The sequence below is a fragment of the Oncorhynchus mykiss genome, chromosome 7 (assembly GCF_013265735.2).
Source record: "Oncorhynchus mykiss isolate Arlee chromosome 7, USDA_OmykA_1.1, whole genome shotgun sequence".
Classification (NCBI taxonomy): domain Eukaryota; kingdom Metazoa; phylum Chordata; class Actinopteri; order Salmoniformes; family Salmonidae; genus Oncorhynchus; species Oncorhynchus mykiss.
Window position 1 is genome coordinate 22,449,350 of NC_048571.1, and position 21,188 is coordinate 22,470,537.

Here is a 21,188-nt window from a genome sequence, read left to right on the forward strand (position 1 = left end):
TTGTCCGGCGCTCCAATAGTGCTCACTGGATTAGTGTCGTAGGTGCAACAGTGCGTGGCGATTCATTTGACAGTCTATGGTGAGGATGACCGGAAAATCACTGATTACAATCCCATCAAAATGTGTTAATGTCGAATGTGTGTATAGAGCACACGTCTGACGAAACACAGTTCAGTTTTTCCTTCAGGTTTTCTTCCATTTTCTGCAATGTTGCAAACTAGCATACGGTCCAACTCTCTGCAAAATGTGTCCTTTCTAGTCTTACAACAATGACGAACATATTACGAAGAACCAACGGGCGTGTGGGGGGAGGGTTTTTTAAATGTTACATCCAATCATAATCTTGCTGCTGGGAGCCTGTGTACCATTCAAACCTCCAAGGGAGTCGTGAGAGCGTTGTGATTTTGGATGTATGGCAATGTGAGACTCCTACTAAAGTAACATATGGAATTGCTTTAAGATGGTCATACCAAGGATAACTTAGAATTTCAGGACCCCTATAGGTATAAATATATATATATATATAAAACAAATATTGGATGAGACATTGAATTTGGCCTTGCTTCTATTAGCCCATAGAAACGCATTCAGTAACAGATTCATACATGGAAAAACAGATAGTCAAACATGTAGTCAAAGGGAAGTATGTTTTGAAGTGTCTGTCCTATATCTGAGAGATATAAGAACGCTCAGGGAAAAAAATGTGCACAAATCGTTTTTATCCTGGAATTACCTGTACACCTTTGACGTGGTAATGCCCTTTCGCATCCATTCATTTTTCGGACCAGTTCCAGGTTGACACTTGTGGGTGTCAGATAGAAAAATGGAGAACACCATCGCTTTCGTGAGAAGACGGATTTTCGCGATATCTCCTGGTTTGACAACAGTGGAGGCTGCTGAGGGGTGAATGGATCATAATAATGGCTGGGAAGGAGCAAATGGAATGACATCAAACACCTGGAAACCATGTGTTTGATGTATTTGAAACCATTCCACTGATTCTGCTCTAGTGATTACCACGAGCCCGTTCTCCCCAATTAAAGTGCCACCAACCTCCTGTGTCTGACAATCACCGCTGTAGCTCTACCACCTTCCACCGCAGATGCGGAAGGCCGACGCAGGCGAATTGAGACGCAGTCCATGCAAAAATATCTCTATCTTAAACAAAAAATATTTTGAGGGGGATTTTTTTATTATGTCTCGAGTGGAGCATGGGGGAGCCTCAAGAAGAGGCGAGAAATTATTTTATTTTATGCCCAGCTCACGAGGCCCCTTAATGATGTGTAGCCTGAGGCAATTGACTCGTCTGCCTAATGGTAAGCCGTACACGTTGGTAGACGGCAACAAATGAAATTGTATTTTTACTTTAGATCAGAGAGACTTGATTAAATCGAATAAGGGCATATACGGTATAGCTCAGTTAGTCTAGTCTAGTCAGGGTCATAGTAAACATCCCAGATAGCACCCTATTCCATATAGTGCACTACTTTTGACCAGAGCCCTCAAAAGTAGTGCAGTATATACGGAATAGGGTGCCATTTGGGATACACAGTCATCAGAGCGGTTGATTCATGTAGCCTACATCCCATTTCAGTCCCCAGCGGTGTCAGATTAAGTGTCCTCATTAACACAGCTAGCGACTGTCCGTGACAATGTGAAGGCTAAGCCACATAGGATTTATTACACCTCCCGCTGAATTTATGATACACTCCCATCTCATCTATGATATTAACCAGCGAGAAAGAGTGGCGAGAGGCAGACAGACAGAAAGAGGGAGAGAGAGGGATAGGGGGAAGAGAGAGAGGAAAGAAGGGGTGGGGAGAAAGAGACCGAGAGTGAGAGGGGAAAGAGAGAGCAAGAGATGCAGAGAGAGCGAGAGAATGGCTTTGCCATTCAGTGCCACCTTGTGGACTTGCTAGAGCAGTTCAGTGTCTTACTCAGAAAGCACCAAGTCAAGGTCAGATTTATATCTCACTGTAAATGTCAACTATACCAGTTTCATTTGTAAAATAGGTCATAAAAACCTCTTGAGTATAGTAACCTTGGATTGTGCAAAAACAAAGGCCTTGAGGTCTTATGAACCAATTGATGTGGTAAAGAGTGTTTCAAGGGTATGGAAAACTAGATGGAAGTCTGTATTTGGAGGTAACCAAAACACATGGTTTGAGTCATGTAGGTGGAGTAGACTATTAAGGTAACGCCCGAACAATATATTTAACGCATTGGACTGGTAATTCAAAGGAGATGTGCAGGCTGAGGCTTGAACAGAAGTAAAATGACATTCAACATATCAAGGATCTACTGGATCCTGTCAGACCTTCTTATCAGTCTGACAGGATTCAGTGGAAGAATTTAGACATGGCTTAAAACCTGAATCATAAATAGATATGGAGAGAGACTGTCATACTGACCTTGTTGGTTGGCCTGTGTGAGATAATAATTCTTGAGCTAGGTGAACATCCTTTGACAGACAGACATAGCGAGAGAGAAAAAGACAGAGAGAGGGATACAGAGATAGCAAGAGAGAGAGAGAGGCATACAGAGATAGCAAGGGAGCAGTGTCTCTGGTGACTCATTCTGATTCCACGTCAGCCATTTCAATTTCAAACTCCAACTGTGCGCAATTCCACAAAGCCCTGTGTTCTCTGATGTCCTCCAACTCCATCTCTACTGTCTGGGCTCAATCCCCTGGGATACGTCCCAAATGCCACATTACTCCCTACACAGTGCACTACTTTTGATCAGGGCCCATAGTGCTCTGGTTAGAAGTAGTGCACTATGTAAGGAATAGGGTCCCATTTGGGATGCAGAGCTAAGTTCTACTTGTGGTCTTTTAAGGGATGAACAGTACCTATTGGTTAGGAGGTTTAGGTTGTCGGGCTGCCCTATACACCATAAGCCCCAAAGTTCAAGGCTGAGAGCCCTAGCGGATTGGTGCCAGGAAAATAACCTCTCCTTCAAAGTCAACAAAGGAGCTGATGGTGAACTACAGGAGACAGCAGAGAGAGCACGTCCCCACATCGACGGGGCCTCAGTGGAAAGCGTCAAAAGCTTCAACTTCCGCGACGTGCACATCACTGACGACCTGAAATGGTTTTATATATAGAGTGTGTTCAGACCCCTTGACCTTTTCCACATTTTGTTCATTACAGCCTTATTCTAAAATTGATTAAATCGTTTTTTTACCCTCATCAATTTACACACAATATCCCATAATGACAAAGCAAAAACTGTTTTTTAGGAAATGTTTGCAAATGTATTACAAATAAAAAACTGAAATAGCACATTTATAGAAGTATTCAGACCCTTTACTCAGTACTTTGTTGAAGCACCTTTGGGCAGTGATTACAGCCTCGAGTCATCTTGGGTATGACGCTACAAGCTTGGCACACCTATATTTGGGGAGTTTCTCCCATTCTTCTCTGCAAATCCTCTCAAGCCCTGACAGGTTGGATGGGGAGTGTCGCTGCACAGCTATTTTCAGATCTCTCCAGAGATGTTCGATGGGGTTCAAGTCCGGGCTCTGGCTGTGTTGTCTTTGCTTGTACTTAGGGTCATTGTCCTATTCGAAGGTGAACCTTCGCCCAAGTTTAAGGTCCTGAGCACTCTCGAGCAGGTTTTCAATAAGGATCTCTCTGTACTTTGCTCCGTTCATCTTTCGCTCGATTCTGACTAGTCTCCCAGTATATCCCGCTGAAAAACATCCCCACATCATGATGCTACCACCACCATGCTTCACCGTAGGGATGGAATTGGCCAGGTGATGAGCGGTGCCTGGTTTCCTCCAGGCATGACGCTTGGCATTCAAGACAAAATGTTTAATCTTGGTTTCATCAGACCAGAGAATATTGTTTCTCATGGTCTGAGAGTCCTTTAGGTGCCTTTTGGCAAACTCCAAGTGGGCTGTCATGTGCCTTTCAATGAGGAGTGGCTTCCGTCTGGAAGGTTCTCCCATCTCCACAGAGGAACTCTGGAGCTCTGTCAGAGTGACCATTGGGTTCTTGGCCAGCTCTAGGAAGAGTCTTGGTGGTTCCAGACTTCTTCCGTTTAAGAATGATGGAGGCCAATGCGTTCTTGGGGACCTTCAAATATTTTGAAACCCTTCCCCAGATCCTTGCCTCGACACAATCCTGTCTCGGAGCTCTACGGACAATGCCTTGGTTTATGCTCTGTCAACTGTGGGACCATATATAGACAGATGTGTGCCTTTCCAAATGATGTTCAATCAATTGAATTTACCACAGGTGGACTCCAATCAAGATGTAGAAACACCGCAAAGATCAATGGAAACAGGATACACCTTTTTAATCCATTTTAGAATACGGTTGGAACATAACAAAATGTGGAAAGAGTCAAGGGCCCTGAAAACTTTCTGAATGCACTGTACAGTATATATATTCTATAGTTATATCATTTCAATCCATCTAGGTTGTAATGACTAATGCATTGCCCCGGTCAAGGACAAACACATCTCTCTGTAGAGTGGAGCTAAGATGGTCCATATGTACCGTTTCATTTCACTGAATGATTTACAACAAAAATGTTGTGTCAATGCTATTCCACTCCATTACTCAATGAAGGAATAAAATAAAATACCTGCTGAGATTTGCCTAAGATTAGTCATACAGCAATTACCAATGAAAACGTGGCATACTCATTTCCCACAATGAACCCAACGTGGCATCCTATTTTGGGGCACAGAAATTCACAGGCAATAAAAACCATGTTTGTTTAAGAGCCCTTAAGAGAACATAAAAGCCATCTTGCACACCGTATAAGTAAAGAAATACATGCGTGCACTACTGGTTGAGCAGAAATGTTCCTAACTATGGACACGGTGTGTTAGTTACTACTGTCACAGACTGCTGCATTAAACAGAACAAGACAGATCTCAATAGTGACAGTATGACAGTTTATTTATCAGGTTGGGTAAAGGCAGAGCTAACGGTAGTTTGATATTTCTGTTAAGCAACACAAAGATGTAGGAATAGGTTTCCAAATGATAAAAATACAGACTCCACAATCTAGCTTTGAAAACATTATTGAAGACAGAGAGTACTGAACATGGGATCTTAAATGATTGTAGACAGTGAGGTGTCAAGATTTGTTTATGTTAACATTCTTTTGTTTGATCATCAAAAAGAGGACTATAATATAATTGAATGTACAGACAGACAAGAGAAATACCGTTCCAGCCCTTTGAATATCATAATTAGCAGCAGGTGGTTGATAAAAGAACAAAAAATTATAATTGCATAATAAAAAGGTAAGAGCTAATTTTGCAAGAATACAAAACTGTACAATAAAATCAAGTAGCAAAATCAGTAAACTATGTAGCATTTCTGTAGGCTATTCAGCAATAAAAAACCATTGACTGAGAAACCATTAAATTGCCCAAAAACAGTTAATGCCATATGTAGTAGGCCTTAAATCTAATCTAGACAAACAATTAGACTAGTACATGTGAGACAATGATTTGCTAATAAAAGAAAGATATCTTAAACACACTCCAGTTATATTAATTAACAAATAACAAAAGTGCAGAGTAAAAATAAGTGTTAGAATTCAGTGCAACATTGCACAAAAACTAAAGGCTATAACAGAAGGCCAAATCAGTTCACTAATACAGGACTATTAAAGGCCCAGTGCATCACTTTTGTGAGAAAAAATACATATTTTCCAAAAGATTATTTTTATTTTTTATTCATATTTTTTTTACCATTATGATTTTTCAGGGGGTGCTGCAGCACCCTCACTTCCCACGGCTATGAGGGCACCTATTGGTAGATGGGTAAAAAATAAAAAAGCAGATGTTGAATATCCCTTTGAGCATAGTGAAGTTATTAATTACACTTTGGATGGTGTATCAATACACCCAGTCGCTACAAAGATAAAGGCGTCCTTCTTAACTCAGTTGCTGGAGAGGAAAGAAACCGCTCAGGGATTTCACCATGAGGCCATGGTGACTTTTAAACAGTGAAATAGTTGAATGGCTGTGATAGGAGAAAACTTAGCATGGATCAACAACATTGTAGTTACTCCACAATACTAACCTAATTAACAGAGTGAAAAGGAAGCCTGTACCGAATAAAAATATTACAAAACATGCATCCTGTTTGTAACAAGGCACTAAAGTAACACTGCAAAAAAAATTGCAAAGCAATTAACCTTTTGTCCTGAATACAAAGTGTTATTGGATTTGCCTCGAACATAACACATTATTGAGTACCACTCTCCATATTTTCAGACGTAGTGGTGGCTGCATCATGTTATGGGTATGCTTATAATCATGAAGGACTGGGGATTTTTTCAGGATAAAAAAAATACATGGGAGTAGAGGTAAGTACAGGCAAAATCCTAGAGGAATGCCTGGTTCAGTCTGTTTTCCACCAGACACTGGGAGATGAATTCACAGTTCAGCAGGACAATAATCTCAAACACAAGGCCAAATCTACACTGGAGTTGCTTACCAAGATAACAGTGAATTTTCCGGAGAGGCCGAGTTACAGTTTGGACTTAAATCTACTTGAAAAACTATGACAAGACCTGAAAATGGTTGTCTAGCAAGGATCAACAACCAATTTGAACAGAGCTTGAATATTATTATTTTTTTTTAAATGGGCAAATGCTGTACAATCCAGGTGTGGAAAATCTCTTAGAGATTTACCCAGAAAGACTCACAGCTGTAATAGCAGCCAAAGGTGCTTCTACAAAGTATTGACTCAGGGGTGTGAATACTTTTGTCATTGAGATATTTATGCATTTTTTTTTATATTACATTTGCAAACATTTCTAAAAACATGTTTTCACATTGTCATTATGGCGTATTGTGTGTAGATTGGTCAGAAACACATATATTTAATCAATTCTGAATTCAGGCTGTAACGCAACAAAATGTGGAATAAGTCAAGGAGTATGAACACTTTCTGAAGGCACTAAATGTACACTAGTCTCTCTTGCTCACTCTCAGCTGAGCTAGGCTCTCCTGGGTCGGCAAGCCTGAGCTTGTTGATATAAAACAGAACAGAGGGTAACCTACAACTTGATACCAGACGACTGCAACCTTAGACAACTCAAAATAAGGAGCTATCAGGTCAAAAAAATGTACCTTTTTTAAACATGAATAGGAATGAAACCTGATCTTTCATCACTATAAACAGTCGGCCTACCATGCACTCTACAACCGCGTACCTTGTGACACAGAAATCTCCTCTACTGACCCTGATTACAGACGTAAAAGACCAGAGGCCTTTTCGTTGGCCTCCAATCGTCCACTTGAACACAAAGAGGAAGTCAATTCCCATCTCAAAGTCTTTCAGGTGGACTGAATGGCATCAACCGCAGGAAAGCTGGATCAATAACAGTTTAAAATCAAAGTGCTTTAAGCAACGTAAATATAAAAGGGAGAATAAACGAATAACAGTCTGACAGTAATAAGATAGAATTGTTCCCAAGCGTTGTGAAATCAATGACATTGTTTCTACCATGTGGTGAAATAACTTGACGTTTAAACACTTCCCACTAGGCAAAAACAGGTCGAGTCAACCTGGTTCCCAAGTCATTTCAACCAACAACAAAAAAGTAAATATGAAGGCATCAAATCAACGAGGGAAACTGATTGGCTTTGAAAAAAAGTAATCAATGTAAGTTAATCGTATCTTTTTAAATCACCCAACTTTTAACCTAAATCCAATGACATTGTGTCATTTTTTGTTGATTTCACACTGAATTCAAATTAGTTCAACTCAACCAAAACTAGATGTTAAAATGACATCTTTGCCCAGTGGGTTACAGACAGCTTTACATGTACGCTAAGGGTTCAAGCAGACGAACAATAAGACCTACTTGGCTACTTCGGAATGATAAGACATACATCACATACATTTTTTAGCCTAACCAGGGGTGACAATCTGGCCAGTTACTCAATAGATCATGTAATACCATATTCTGTTAGTTCAGTATATTCATATAATGCCTAGAGGAAAACCCTTAAGTATGTGTAACACCAGACTTGGCCTATGCCACAAAAAAAAAACATAAACACTTGTAACATCAAACTATACCCCATTGTGTCAGTCATTCTGCACTGTAGTAGTTGATTTGCTCTTTGTCGAGTGAATTTAGGGGCTATTCCTCAGCCAAACAGATTTGACATGGGTCTGGATTTAAATGAGCTTTTCCTGGACCCGTTAAGCTCCTCTGTCTCACAGTGTGCTGGGAACGAAGTGCTGTGAACTATCTGCGAAGATCTGAAGCGGATCTTCTGGAGTTTGGGCCTCATCTTGCTAAAGGACGATTTCCTCAGCAAGGGTTTCTGTCTGGCCTGGTCTACTCCATCACCTGTGTCCTCCTCGCTGTGATTGTGCAGTTTGAGGGGCATCAGATTAGACTGGAGAACTTTAGACAACCTCCAACGCCCCCCATCCCCATAGTCTGTGTTCTCTGAGTCCGAGTCGCCGCCAACACCCGCCCCGATGATGTCACGGATATCAACGGCCACACTGTTTGTAAGATACTGACACGCCCTTTTCCCATTATAATCTCTGGCCTCTAAGTCTGCGTCATAGGCACCTACCAGTAACTTCACCACCTCAACTTGGTTGTGCATTGCTGCTAGGTGTAGGGGCGTGTAGCCGGCACTTGATCGGGCATTGATGTTGATGGGCACTGTGTGTTGTTTGGCAAAGTTCACGAGAAGCGCTAGCAGCTCTTGTTTGCCCTGCTTTGCGGCCCAGTGCAGGCAGGTGAACCCAGTCACAAAATCCTTCTTCATGACAAGGTTTGGTTCAGAGGAAAGGAGAGGGTGGAGACTCTCCCATTGGCCGTCGGATGCACACATCATCCACTCGTGTTCCAACGGGTCCAGAGTGACTGAAGCACCGTCTTCGTCTGTAGTAGAGGAAACCACAGAGGCGGAGTCCGAGTTCCTCAACACCATGCTGCGTCGCACCTGGAGGGAGCTGTTCATCATGAGCTCAATAAAGTTATTACGGCTACTTTTAGGTGTGTAGCTGTCACTCCCAGATATGCTCTGTTGAAAATCATAATACTGGCTTTCGTCTGCCCCGTCCTCTGTTGAAGGGTGACGGGACAGCAGGCTGTCCTGTGCATTAGTTGGAAATGGACGTATGGGTAAGGGGAACATAGAGCCATCCGCGGATGTAGGTAAAGGTGACGCCTCAATCACTGCAATTTGCGGTATGTCATGCGGTTGCAATGTCGTGCGGTTGCAATGAATGTCCCCCTTGGTCAATTTCTGCTCTGCATTACCACCAATGCCTAACGCATTTCCCATATTGTCTGATAAACTATTATTTTGAACTACAGACCTTGTTGACGCAGCTCTTTCTACAATTTTACCTTCCAAAATAATTCCAGAAATGTCAGGCGGTCTCGCTCTCGTGGCATTGTCAGTTCCGTAACCTGAGCCAAGTGAAATGTCTTGTGCCTCTTCGTTTGCAGTGATTTCCCAAGAGTGCACATGCCCAGCAGATGATACTGACAGATGCAGTTGTGGTGCACAATCTTCTATCAAGTTCTTATATGATTTTGATATAGCAGCACCGCTGTCCTCTTGTTCCAATAAGGTGCCTGTCCCGTTACCATTGCACTCGCTGTCTTTTTCCACTGTATACTTCAATGAAACTCGATACTTCTTTTTTAAACATACACATTTCACTCCATTCTCCAACTTTACAAATGCGACGTTGTCCACGTATCCCTTGAATTTCTCCCGAACAATTGCTTTCTGGTCAGGGTCTTCTGGGAAAACAGCTTTGAAATAGTCAATGAATATCTGATTTTTCACTCTCCCTCCTCGCTCGATTAGAAATTGAACAACCGCTTCTTGGGTGCACTCGGTCGCCATTACTGATTTAAAAAATTAATTAATTAAAAGGCTACGGTAAACCACTTACAGATCTAAAAAATAAAATTAAAAAAAAGACCTTCCTTTTTATGTTTATAAATTAGCTAGAGTTTAATCAGCCCGTATAAATACGATTTTCACCTGCCCTGGTTGGTGTTGTCTCATCACATCATCCTCAAACCTTGTGCTTCTTTGATACAGAATATAAATTAATAGAACCGTCACCCCACCCAGAGTTGAGTAAGGAAGGACCCACTTTTGCAAGCAGACCTGTCTATCCGTTTTATTTCTATGGTCACAGCGATCCACTACAGAGACATTAGAGAAAGGAGGAGATAGTTACCCTTGGGTAATGAATGAACGTCAGACCAAAGATTTTTATAACTAACCCAAGATAGACCAGAGGCTGTCGTTTCCAATGGGAGGAAATTAATCATGGTGGGTAGAACAAGCAAGGAGATGGGAAGAGCCATGCACTAGCTATTGAGATCTCAATCTCACGTTCTAGTATTTATTTGCATATTTTTGTTAGGGAACGCATTCTATGAATGCGCCTGTGCAATAAGGGAATTCGCACCTATAAACAACCCATTTTTGTTTTACTTTGGCAAAGACGCAGTCCACTCTGTTTGTTATAGATTATAGTTTCGGAAACATAAAACTTTATGGAGATCAAATGTTTCATCGATTAGAAAATTAGCAGAATGTTGGCCAAAATATATCTCACTCCATCTTCTCACCATGCCGGTCACTGGGCTTCCTTGCATTAACATATTTGGTAGTGAGAGGAAACGCCAACCGGATGCTTCACATTTATAAATCCGGTTTAATATCTGGCTCAATATCTATCTGTGGTATTAATGCAGGGTTCAAAACACCCGGAAACTCGGAAAAATACGAGGTCAAATAATGAAGTCTGTATTTTAAGTTCGGAAAGTCAGAGCTCTAGGAAGAGTTGGAATTCCTAGTTGGATGGCTGTTCAAATCGATTTTCCCAGTCGGAGCTCGTTCTTTCCCAGTTGTCTTGAACGTTGCATAACGCCCCAAACAGCTGCTTCGAGTGGTTGCAAAACGAATCTTCTCACAATCCCTTATCAAATTCCGGGTATGAGTCGAGAAACCTGCCTATTTTCCTTGAAAGTATGTAATTTCACGATTTCAGAGAAGTTAATTATCTCAAATCTCGGAAAATACTTATGTTGTACTTATTGTTCACTAAATCCATGCTAATGTTGTGTTTTTGAGCTAACGCCCAGTCACTCCTTCGTCCCAGAAATGTACTGCGTGGGCCATAGACATGGGCAACGTACACAAATAGCGTTAATAAGATTCCAATGGTGTTTCCCATCTCCTCAAAAGTATCTCTGTCCACGCCTCATAGCAACCACAACATTGGGAAACTGTGACCCTTGAAACGCCATTTTGGAATCTATATTAGTGGTCGGTCATTCAAAGTCGCGTAAGGAACCAAAATGTCTACTTAGTTTCACACCATGTATGTCCAACGAATTTCCGGAAAAGTGGTTTATACCATTCATTCTATGGGGGTCGCTATATAGTAACTAACAATCCTGCAGTTCAAAATAACTACTCTGTACTCAGAATTTGATGAATACATACCACAAAATCAGAAGATGTAGTACTTAATATATATAGTTTATTTTGTTAAACACAAACATAACGGTCACTCGTGTCTCCCCAACCACGAGAAAAGTGTGAAAGCCTACATTCCTTTCATGGCTACGTAGATAGTCGATTTTTCAACTTTTTTAGTTGAGCCTATTTTCTTTACAGCCTGTTAGTATTTGTAGCTATTTGCTGCTTTATTCCGAGATGACTACGTCGGATGTTGCTCAGGGGGTAATTGTTGTTTAATTTAATCGCTAAATAATGTATATCTACAGTTGTAAAACTTACGACACGTTTAGCTTGCTAGTCAGCATGGTTACGTTCCAAGTCGACTTTATTGCTGTCGCGCTGCGTAATCCTGAAAGGTAAACGCTTATCTGGGCGTTGTGAGATCTGAACGTCTGCACAGCAGGATTGCAATACGACGACCTGGAACTGATTCAGTAACTTTTTCACTATCCAGGTAGCTATGTGGCTAACAACGTAGCTCCAACCAGAGTTTCTAAGAAGCAGGGTTTTACTGCTGGAGCTTGTTTACGCCCTTTGAGCAATAATTAATATATGAAATGCACATAGAACAAAAACATTGCCATAATCTGTCAAGCTAGTTTGCCAACGCATGGGTCAGTTTGCCGATGTGGCAGCCAGTGAAAGTTAACTTTGTGTGCTAGCTACAAAATCTAGCCAAATGTATGCTGCTGAAACTGTTCTGCCATCTCCAGCCTTTCCAGGTCTATCCACAATCTGTGTCAGTAAAGAAATGGACAGGTCAGGTAGAGTGTCATTCATATAAATAGATAGATGTTTGTGTGTACTGTAGACAAATGAACATGTAGCCTTGTATAGGTAAGTAGTGTACAGTCTTGGCCAAAAGTTTTGAGAATGACACAAATATTAATGAAAGTCTGCTGCCTCAGTGTCTTTAGATATTTTTGTCCGATGTTACTATGGAATACTGAAGTATAACTACAAGCAGTTCATAAGTGTCAAAGGATTTTATTGACAATTACATGAAGTTGATGCAAAGAGTCAATATTTGCAGTGTTGACCCTTCTTTGTCAAGACCTTTGCAATCCGCCCTGGCATGCTGTCAATTAACTTCTGGGCCACATCCTGACGGATGTTAGCCCATTCTTGCATAATCAATGCTTGGAGTTTGTCAGAATTTGCGGGGTTTTGTTTGTCCACCCGCCTCTTAAGGATTGACCACACGTTCTCAATGGGATTAAGGTCTGGGGAGTTTCCTGGCCATATGGACCCAAAATATCGATGTTTTGTTCCCGAGCCACTTAGTTATCACTTTTGTCTTATGGCAAGGTGCTCCATCATGCTGGAAAAGGCATTGTTCGTCACCAAACTGTTCCTGGATGGTTGGGAGAATGTGTTGGTACCATTCTTTATTTATGGCTGTGCTCTTAGGCAAAATTGTGAGTGAGCCCACTCCCTTGGCTGAGAAGCAACCCCACACATGAATGGTGTCAGGATGCTTTACTGTTGGCATGACACAGGACTGATGGTAGCGCTCACCTTGTCTTCTCCGGACAAGCTTTTTTCCGGATGCCCCAAACAATCGGAAAGGGGATTCATCAGAGAAAATGATTTGACCCCAGTCCTCAGCAGTCCAAACCCTGTACCTTTGCAGAATATCAGTCTGTCTCTGATGTTTTTCCTGGAGAGAAGTGGCTTCTTTGCTGCCCTTCTAGACACCAGGCCATCCTCCAAAAGTCTGCACTCAGCAGATGCCTGCTGCCATTCCTGAGCAAGCTCTGTACTGGTGGTGCCCCAATCCCACAGCTGAATCAACTTTAGGAGACGGTCCTGGCGCTTGCTGGACTTTCTTGGGCGTCCTGAAGCCTTCTTCACAACAATTGAACCGCTCTCCTTGAAGTTCTTGATGATCCGATAAATGGTTGATTTAGGTGCAATCTTACTGGCAACAATATCCTTGCCTGTGAAGCCCTTTTTGTGCAAAGCAATGATGACGGCACGTGTTTCCTTGCAGGTAACCATTGTAGACCGAGGAAGAACAATTATTCCAAGCACCACCCTCCTTTTGAAGCTTCCAGTCTGTTATTTGATCTCCAGCCTTGTTCTCGTCTACACTCACACCTGTGTTAATGAGAGAATCACTGACATGATGTCAGCTGGTCCTTTTGTGGCAGGGCTGAAATGCAGTGGAAATGTTTTTTTTTTGAGATTCAGTTCATTCAAGAGGGACTTTGCAATTAATTGCAATTCATCTGATCACTCTTCATAACATTCTGGAGTATATGCAAATTGTCATCATACAAACTGAGGCAGCAGACTTTGAAAATTTATATTTGTGTCATTCTCAAAACTTTTGGTCACGACTGTACACACAATGAAAACATAGGAATATAAGATTATTTACCTAGGTTAACCAGTCCAAGCTGTTGTCAGATATTGTCATATACTGAGTTGGCCTAATGTTAGGCTATGTCTCCCTATAACAGGACAAAAATGCCCGGCCCCTGTCCTTGTCTGGCCATGTTGGCTTCGACAGCCTACCTCACCAGCTGGTCAACAAATCAACATGTCAAGGTTTCTGCTTCAATATCCTCTGTATTGGTGAGTAACGTTGTGATGTTACATTAAAAAGTTCAGCCACCAGACCAGTAGCCCCTTTTTAGATGGAAAAAAATGTTGGCCCATTTCCTTTCAATTCATTTATTCTGGACTTGTGCCCAGAATCCTCAACTGTCTAAAATGTATTTTTCATTTTCCTCAAGTTTGACCCTAATTTTACAAAGCAATGTTGTCACTAAGATTAGCAAACAGTATTTCCCCCCACTATCCAGGCGAAACGGGTATTGGCAAATCCACCCTAATGGACACACTGTTCAACACTAACTTTGAGAACTTTGAGTCGTCTCACTTCGAGCCCAAGGTGAAGCTGCGAGCGCAGACCTATGACCTGCAGGAGAGCAACGTGCGACTCAAGCTGACCATCGTCAACACAGTGGGCTTTGGGGACCAGATGAACAAGCAGGAGAGGTGAGAGAAGTGCAGTCATGATATACCTGGGGTCGTATTCATTAGGCACCAAACCTAACAGCCTACCTGAACTTGTCCGATAACTTAAACCCTGTGTTTTAGTGTTCCGTTTCGTAAACGTTTTGCTACCGTAGCCTATGCCCTACCGAATATGACCCTGATGCTGAATGACAAAACAAAGCACGTTATTTTGTCTTTCAATCCACCACGAATCACTTGTTTTACCACATACTCTACGCAACTTCTGATGGAGTATCTGCTCTCTGAATGTTTCCTTCGGCAGCTACCAGCATGTTGTGGACTACATTGACACCCAGTTCGAGTCGTATCTACAGGAGGAGTTGAAGATCAAGCGGTCCCTCCACAACTACCACGACTCCCGTATCCATGCCTGTCTCTACTTCATCGCCCCTTCAGGACACTCTCTCAAGTCCCTGGACCTGGTCACTATGAAGAAACTGGACAGCAAGGTGCCTGACTAAAACTAAAAGAAGCTGTCACTATTGCATTTTTTTGGGGGGGTGATTTTTTTTTACCTGCCACAGTTCTACAGCATTAGTCTATGAATATGAACTAATTTTTTTCATAATTGTTGTTGTGTTTAAATGTAGAATTAATTAAGGGGGTGTTTTTCATTTTATTTAGCGTTATGGAGTATTTGGGCAGTTTAGGAAGTGTCATGGCGGTTGGTTAAAAACTGGGAGTTGCATGATGAGTAATTATTACTGTGTTACTGTGACAGGACTGAACAAGCCTGACAAAGCAGAATGATTGACTTAGTTCAGCCACTGGGCAATCACAGAAGTCTGTCCTGATTGTGCTTTAGTTGTCTAGTTAAATAAAGGTTTTTTAAAAAAACATACAAGTCAGATAAGAACAAATTCTTATTTACAATGACAGCCTATCCCGGCCAAACACTAACGACGCTGGGCCAGTTGTGCACCGCCCTATGGGACTCCAATCACGGCCGGTTGTGATACAGCCTGGAATCAAACCAGGGTCTGTGGTGACGCCTCTAGCACTGAGATGCAGTGCCTTAGACCTCTGCGCCACTCGGGAGCCCAATAGCTGTATGTTTTACAGTACTGTTCTTTCACAAAAGGGAATTTGTTTCTACTTGTAAAATGATTGATATGTCCTGTTTGATTCTTGAGGGAATAATGTCAATTCGGAAAGAAAATGTATTATTTACAAGACAACCTGTGTATTTTTTATTTGTAGGTCAACATCATTCCTGTCATCGCCAAAGCAGACACCATCTCCAAGAGCGAGCTCCACAAGTTTAAGATCAAGATCATGAGCGAGTTGGTCAGTAACGGTGTCCAGATCTACCAGTTCCCTACCGACGACGAGACGGTCTCCAAGATCAACACTGCCATGAATGTGAGTTGTCTAACATTCCCTTGGCATCTTTCAGGCTCTCTGCCCAATTCCATACCTCACAGTGGTGAATTTGACTGTGCTAGACAGTGCACCTCAGTGAGCATGGATACATGCACACAGTAACACGATTATTGTGGATAGTGTGATGAAAACATTTACATGCTTTGGAAGAAGAACGATTTCCCTAAAATCCCGTTTACATGGATACATCAGAAATCAGGCTACCTGATGGGACTTTGGTCAATATAGAAAATATGCAATAAAAAAGAAATGTTCTATGACAGCGACATGTCTTTCTTTTTTATTTTTTTTTAGTTCGGACTTCTAAAGTTTGTATGAGAACTACTTCAAATATTCCTACTTCCATTTTTCCCGATCTCACTTCATTCACGCTAAAGAGGGAGGCTCGCTCGGCTGGTGCTAGTACATGCGCAGATAACATATTCGTACCTCGCCTATTCCTCTCTGATTTAGAAGATACTGTTGCACAAACAACATGCCGATATATATGTCCTTCAATGGAGTTATCAGAATTGTACGGGAAGGTCTGCTCAATCCAAGTGTACAACCAATTGATTACAGCATTACCCCAAAAAATGGAGGAGGAAGGTGGCAGCGGGAGGAGGTAGGGAACTGGTCTGTCTGCCCGCCCAACATAAAGGATCAAAACTGGCGGAGGAATAAAAATAGCATAAATAGGAAAGTATACCAGTTTCATTTGAGGATCAGGATGTTGACAACTGTGCCATACAAATGGCAAAATAGTTGGGAAGAGATTTTTGATGACCCGATTCCATGGTACAGGATGTATGAGTTGATATACAAAACAACGCAAGATTCAAGACTTCGGTGCTTTCAACTAAAGTTATTATATAGAATTCTCGCCACCAACAAAATGTTGAATATTTGGGGCATAAAATCATCGAAGCTCTGCAGATTTTGTTGTGAGGATACAGAATCAATAAACGATTTGTTTTGGTATTGCCCTCAGGTAGCCTGTTTCAGGTCTCAGGTTCAGGAATGGCTGAAAATGCTAAGTATTGATCTAAAATTGACCCTAGAAATAGTACTGTTAGGAGATCTGGAGAGACACCGGGTCAGTCAATTACTAATATACTAATACTCTTAGTAAAAGTATGTATCTTCAACTCGCAATCTGGATTCTATTCGATTAGAGAGATTGAAATTGTATGTTAAACATCATAGCATAGTTGAAAGATGTGTGTTGCGTAGAAACACAAAGTGGGTGGCCAGCAGAGATAGATGGGATGGGATGGGCTGAGCTGAGGGAAGCTGACGGTTGGGATGTGGAATTGGAGACAAGTGGGACTGGAGTTGTTGCGCAGGAGATAAATGTAAAAAGTCTAAATAAAACACAATAAAAAGTAAGTTTGAATGACACAGAGGGGCAGTGTTTTTACAGCTAATGCCGGTTTGCCTGGGGCTGATGCCGTGCAGCTGTTTGTACACATGCATATACACACAACTCTCATTCAAATAAACGCATACAAGAACACACACATACATGTAATAGTGCCAGACATGCACACAAACATATACAGTTGGCATTGCTGTTATGATTTTAGTTGTCCTTGATGTTGTTTTTGTGTTTTAAAATGTTTGCTGTCTTCTGTCTTTTTTCCTCTTTAGTTCATTCTCTTGGTTGTTGGTGCATTGGGGGGGGGAATGGAATTGATTGTATTTTTTATTTTTCTACTTGGAGGGGGGGCTGTAGGAGGGGTCTCGAATGGTTGAGGGACAGCTATTGGAGAACTGTGGGGGGGATCTTGGAGGGTTCGGGTTCACAGTTTTTGGCCTGGTGGGACATCTGTCAACGTGCCCTTGAGCAGGGCATTGACCCTGGATGCTTCTGTGTGTCACTCTGAATGGGAGTCTGTTGGATGACCGGTATGATGTAGTTGTTGAGCGGCTTCACTGCATGTTTCAGATATTAAATAAATAATTAAACATGCTGATTAGGGCCTACAACAGCACTGGTATCAGGGTGTATTAGCTGGCTATGTTTGCTCTGACTCAGTACATTTATTAGCTAGCCAGCGGCTAACAATGAAAACATTTGCTAAGTAAAGGAAAGCTCTCTGTTTGCAGACAGTAATATATACAAACTAATAGTGTCATTATAGAACGCTGGTGAATGTGACAAATACACATTTATTTGATTTTGATTTGTATTAAGAGGCAAAGTGGAAAACAGCATCGACATATTGGTGAGGGAGGGAGGAGACGAGTCGCATATCACATTTTAACAAACCAAACATCGAAATAACGTTATAGAAGAAGAAAAACAGTCCATGTAGCAATACCGGTATACCGTCCAACCCTAGCGTATGCTTTCTTTGATTTTTGACCGTACTCTCGATTTTAAGATAAGCAGAGTAAGGTGTTTACATGACTAATGCCATACTTAACCTACTGCCAACATCACTTTAATATTGACTCAGTGTGCATGTAAATGTACTCCGTGTCTTCTATGATCTATTTGCTAATGTCAGGGTATCCTGCCTTTTGCTGTTGTGGGGAGCTCCGAGGAGGTGAAGATTGGAAATAAAATGGTCAAAGCTCGGCAGTATCCCTGGGGTGTGGTGCAAGGTAGGTAAACCTGTTTTACCGTGTACGCTTCAGGCTTACAGCTTGCTTTCTTTGATGTGTCTATGGCTCTACAGTACAAATGCCAGGAGGTAAAGACCTGTCTGTCTTGTTTCAGTGGAGAACGAGAACCACTGTGACTTTGTGAAGCTGAGGGAGATGCTGATCTGTGTGAACATGGAGGACCTGAGGGAGCAGACCCACACGCGCCACTACGAGCTCTACCGCCGCTGTAAACTGGAGGAGATGGGGTTCACGGACACAAACCCGGAGAGCAAGCCAGTCAGGTACGGAGAGAGCAGGGTGTGCCACGCACGGTTATCATAGTTCTGGGCCTGTGATAACCAGATGAGGTGCACAGATTAAAAGGTCTGTGGGAAAACATGTTAACATTATACAGCGAGAGGAGGCTGTACATTTCGTTTTAAACCGCGTGCGTCTACAGCCTGCAGGAGACCTATGAAGCCAAGCGTCACGAGTTCCTGGGAGACTTGCAGCGGAGAGAGGAGGAGATGAGGCAGATGTTTGTCCAGAGAGTCAAGGAGAAGGAGACTGAGCTGAAGGAAGCTGAGAGAGAGGTACTGGACACACACACCGTGTCCTACTGTGACAGCATGCTATACAGATCAGCAAGAGACATATAGGTGTAGACGTTCATCACAGAAAACCCATCTTCAATGAATGTATTTTTGGTTGAAGAGATCCACGTGAGAAGCTTTTTGGGTTTTTAGAAAAGCACTAGAAATTCGAGGTATTAAAAACACTTGATGTTTTCCCTCAGTTGCAAGGTAAGTTTGAGCAGCTGAAGAGACTGCACTCTGAGGAGAAGAGCAAGCTGGATGAGAAGAGAAGGTCTCTGGAGGACGAGATCAACACCTTCAGCAAGAAGAAAACAGCTGCCGAGCTGCTCCAAGGCCAGTCCTTCAACACTAACGCCAACCTCAAGAAGGACAAAGACCGTAAAAAGTAAGACGCATGTTATTGTAAAATAAGTTTCAGGACGGCCGCTTAATTCCCTTCCAAGATGTTTATTGCTGAAATGTTTTGGACAGCTCAAAGCCCTCTAACACATGAATCTATCCTAATTCAATCCTAACCTATTTCCCCTCTCAATTTCATGATGCATGTGCAGAGACTAACAAAAATGAATGTTCACCAGAATTGTATACTGTGTGTGGACTGCAAGGCATTATACAGTCCTTTTAGTTCATCAGTGTGATTGTATTTCTGATTGACAGGAGCCTAGAGATGGAAGCTAAGGATGTTAAGTTAACTTGTGACGAGGCTACTAACCAAAACAGTTGCTTCAGAAACCAGTGAAGTCAGTGAGAGGATAGGGAGGGAAGCAGGGTATAAAGAACACATCAGTTTGTTTTTTTGATAAGAGGAAACTATTGATTTGACAGTTGATAGGAAAGCTTAGTTAATGAGTATAGATGTGTGTTATGATGTAGTGACACAGATCTCTAAATTATTGACTCTATATTTCCTCTTTTTCGTTGGGTCTTTAGCTCTGGGTTCATGTGAAGAAATAAAATGGACAAAGACCCCCCTCCCATCAGACAGAAGAGAAATAAATACAAAATGGAGTACATTCACCGATAGTCGTCATTGTTTTGGCTTATTAGTCAAATCACAAATGTTAGTTAAATTCCAGCCAGACTATTGATAATTCTATTTAATACTGGTAACCCTTTTGTATTACTTTACTTTTCACTTCTACAGCTAGAGGGCGCCAAATGATCAAGGTCTGGTTAGGGTTATCATTGAAAATACTGTACTTCACACCAAACAGAAATACAATTTGTTTGATGGTCAACAGTACATTGACATTCAAGATGTATTTAATTGTCCAATCTCGGAATTAGTTGTGTTACCGGGTTGTCTTGAGTGTTCACTTTTAAATGGGATATCAGATAATGTGTGGAAACTTGACTTGAACTTGTTCAACTTTAATTCTGCAGATAGTAGAATATATATATTTGCATGTCTTTTAAAAAATATGCTGTTCACCACTAGTGTGTATTATATAGCTTGATATTTATTCTATGCATTATTATTGTAGACTCATGGGTTTCTGGATGGATTCCATGCGTAGTAATACCGAACTCTGGTCCAGGACGTTCCTCACATGTTACATTAGCGGAACACGCACCATCAACCAGAGCTACGTTATATCCACGCATGTGTTACATTCCAATCACTGAGGTGTTATTGATTTGTATTTTTAATACTTATTGTATGCCTTACTGCCACATACCTTGTATTTTATTCAAATGCTTAAGAATGAAGCAGCTGCTCAATGACCTTTCTGAATTGAACACTACATCAAATGGTTTTGACACAAGGCACCTCGGGATATATTGCCAATATACCACGGCTAAGGGCTGTGTCCAGGCACTCCACGTTGCGTCATACGCATGAACATTCCTTTGCCATGGTATATTGGCCATATACCACACTTCTTTGGTCCTTTTTGCGTAGAAATAGTATGTCGTGTGTGGAATGATTGACGTTACAATTGCCAGACATTTTCCCTCTCAAAGGATATCTTGTGTAATTTAAGCGTTTTTTGTACACAGCTTTTTTTCTTAACTCTCAAATATGAACTGACGTTTGTTCTTAGGTGTGAAGGGTTTATATCACCAAAAATAAAACATGTTTGTCGTAATATGTCGTTATTTAA

The 21,188-nt window shown here is 41.6% G+C and overlaps 2 protein-coding genes across 4 annotated transcripts; one reads left to right on the forward strand and one right to left on the reverse strand.

Moving 5' to 3' along the window:
• Window positions 1-6,843: 6,843 nt before the first annotated feature.
• On the reverse strand, window positions 6,844-10,861 carry LOC110527516 (ankyrin repeat domain-containing protein SOWAHC-like). Its single transcript, XM_021608841.2, has one exon. The coding sequence runs from the start codon at window positions 9,866-9,868 to the stop codon at window positions 8,135-8,137; it is 1,734 nt and encodes a 577-aa protein (XP_021464516.1). The 5' UTR covers window positions 9,869-10,861; the 3' UTR covers window positions 6,844-8,134.
• Window positions 10,862-10,960: 99 nt separating this feature from the next.
• Window positions 10,961-21,173, forward strand: LOC110527515 (septin-10). Of its 3 annotated transcripts, XM_021608838.2 has the most exons (11): window positions 11,366-11,728; window positions 12,220-12,270; window positions 13,972-14,086; window positions 14,317-14,512; window positions 14,796-14,982; window positions 15,734-15,895; window positions 18,409-18,505; window positions 18,621-18,789; window positions 18,948-19,080; window positions 19,284-19,468; window positions 20,014-21,173. In XM_021608838.2, exons 1-11 carry the CDS (start codon window positions 11,702-11,704, stop codon window positions 20,027-20,029), a joined length of 1,338 nt encoding a protein of 445 aa, XP_021464513.2. In that variant the 5' UTR covers window positions 11,366-11,701; the 3' UTR covers window positions 20,030-21,173. The 3 variants fall into 3 exon arrangements, with proteins under 3 accessions (XP_036838901.1, XP_021464513.2, XP_021464514.2); XM_036983006.1 differs by lacking the exons at window positions 11,366-11,728; window positions 12,220-12,270 and adding an exon at window positions 10,961-11,008; XM_021608839.2 differs by lacking the exon at window positions 12,220-12,270 and having other exon boundaries at window positions 11,372-11,728.
• Window positions 21,174-21,188: the final 15 nt, after the last annotated feature.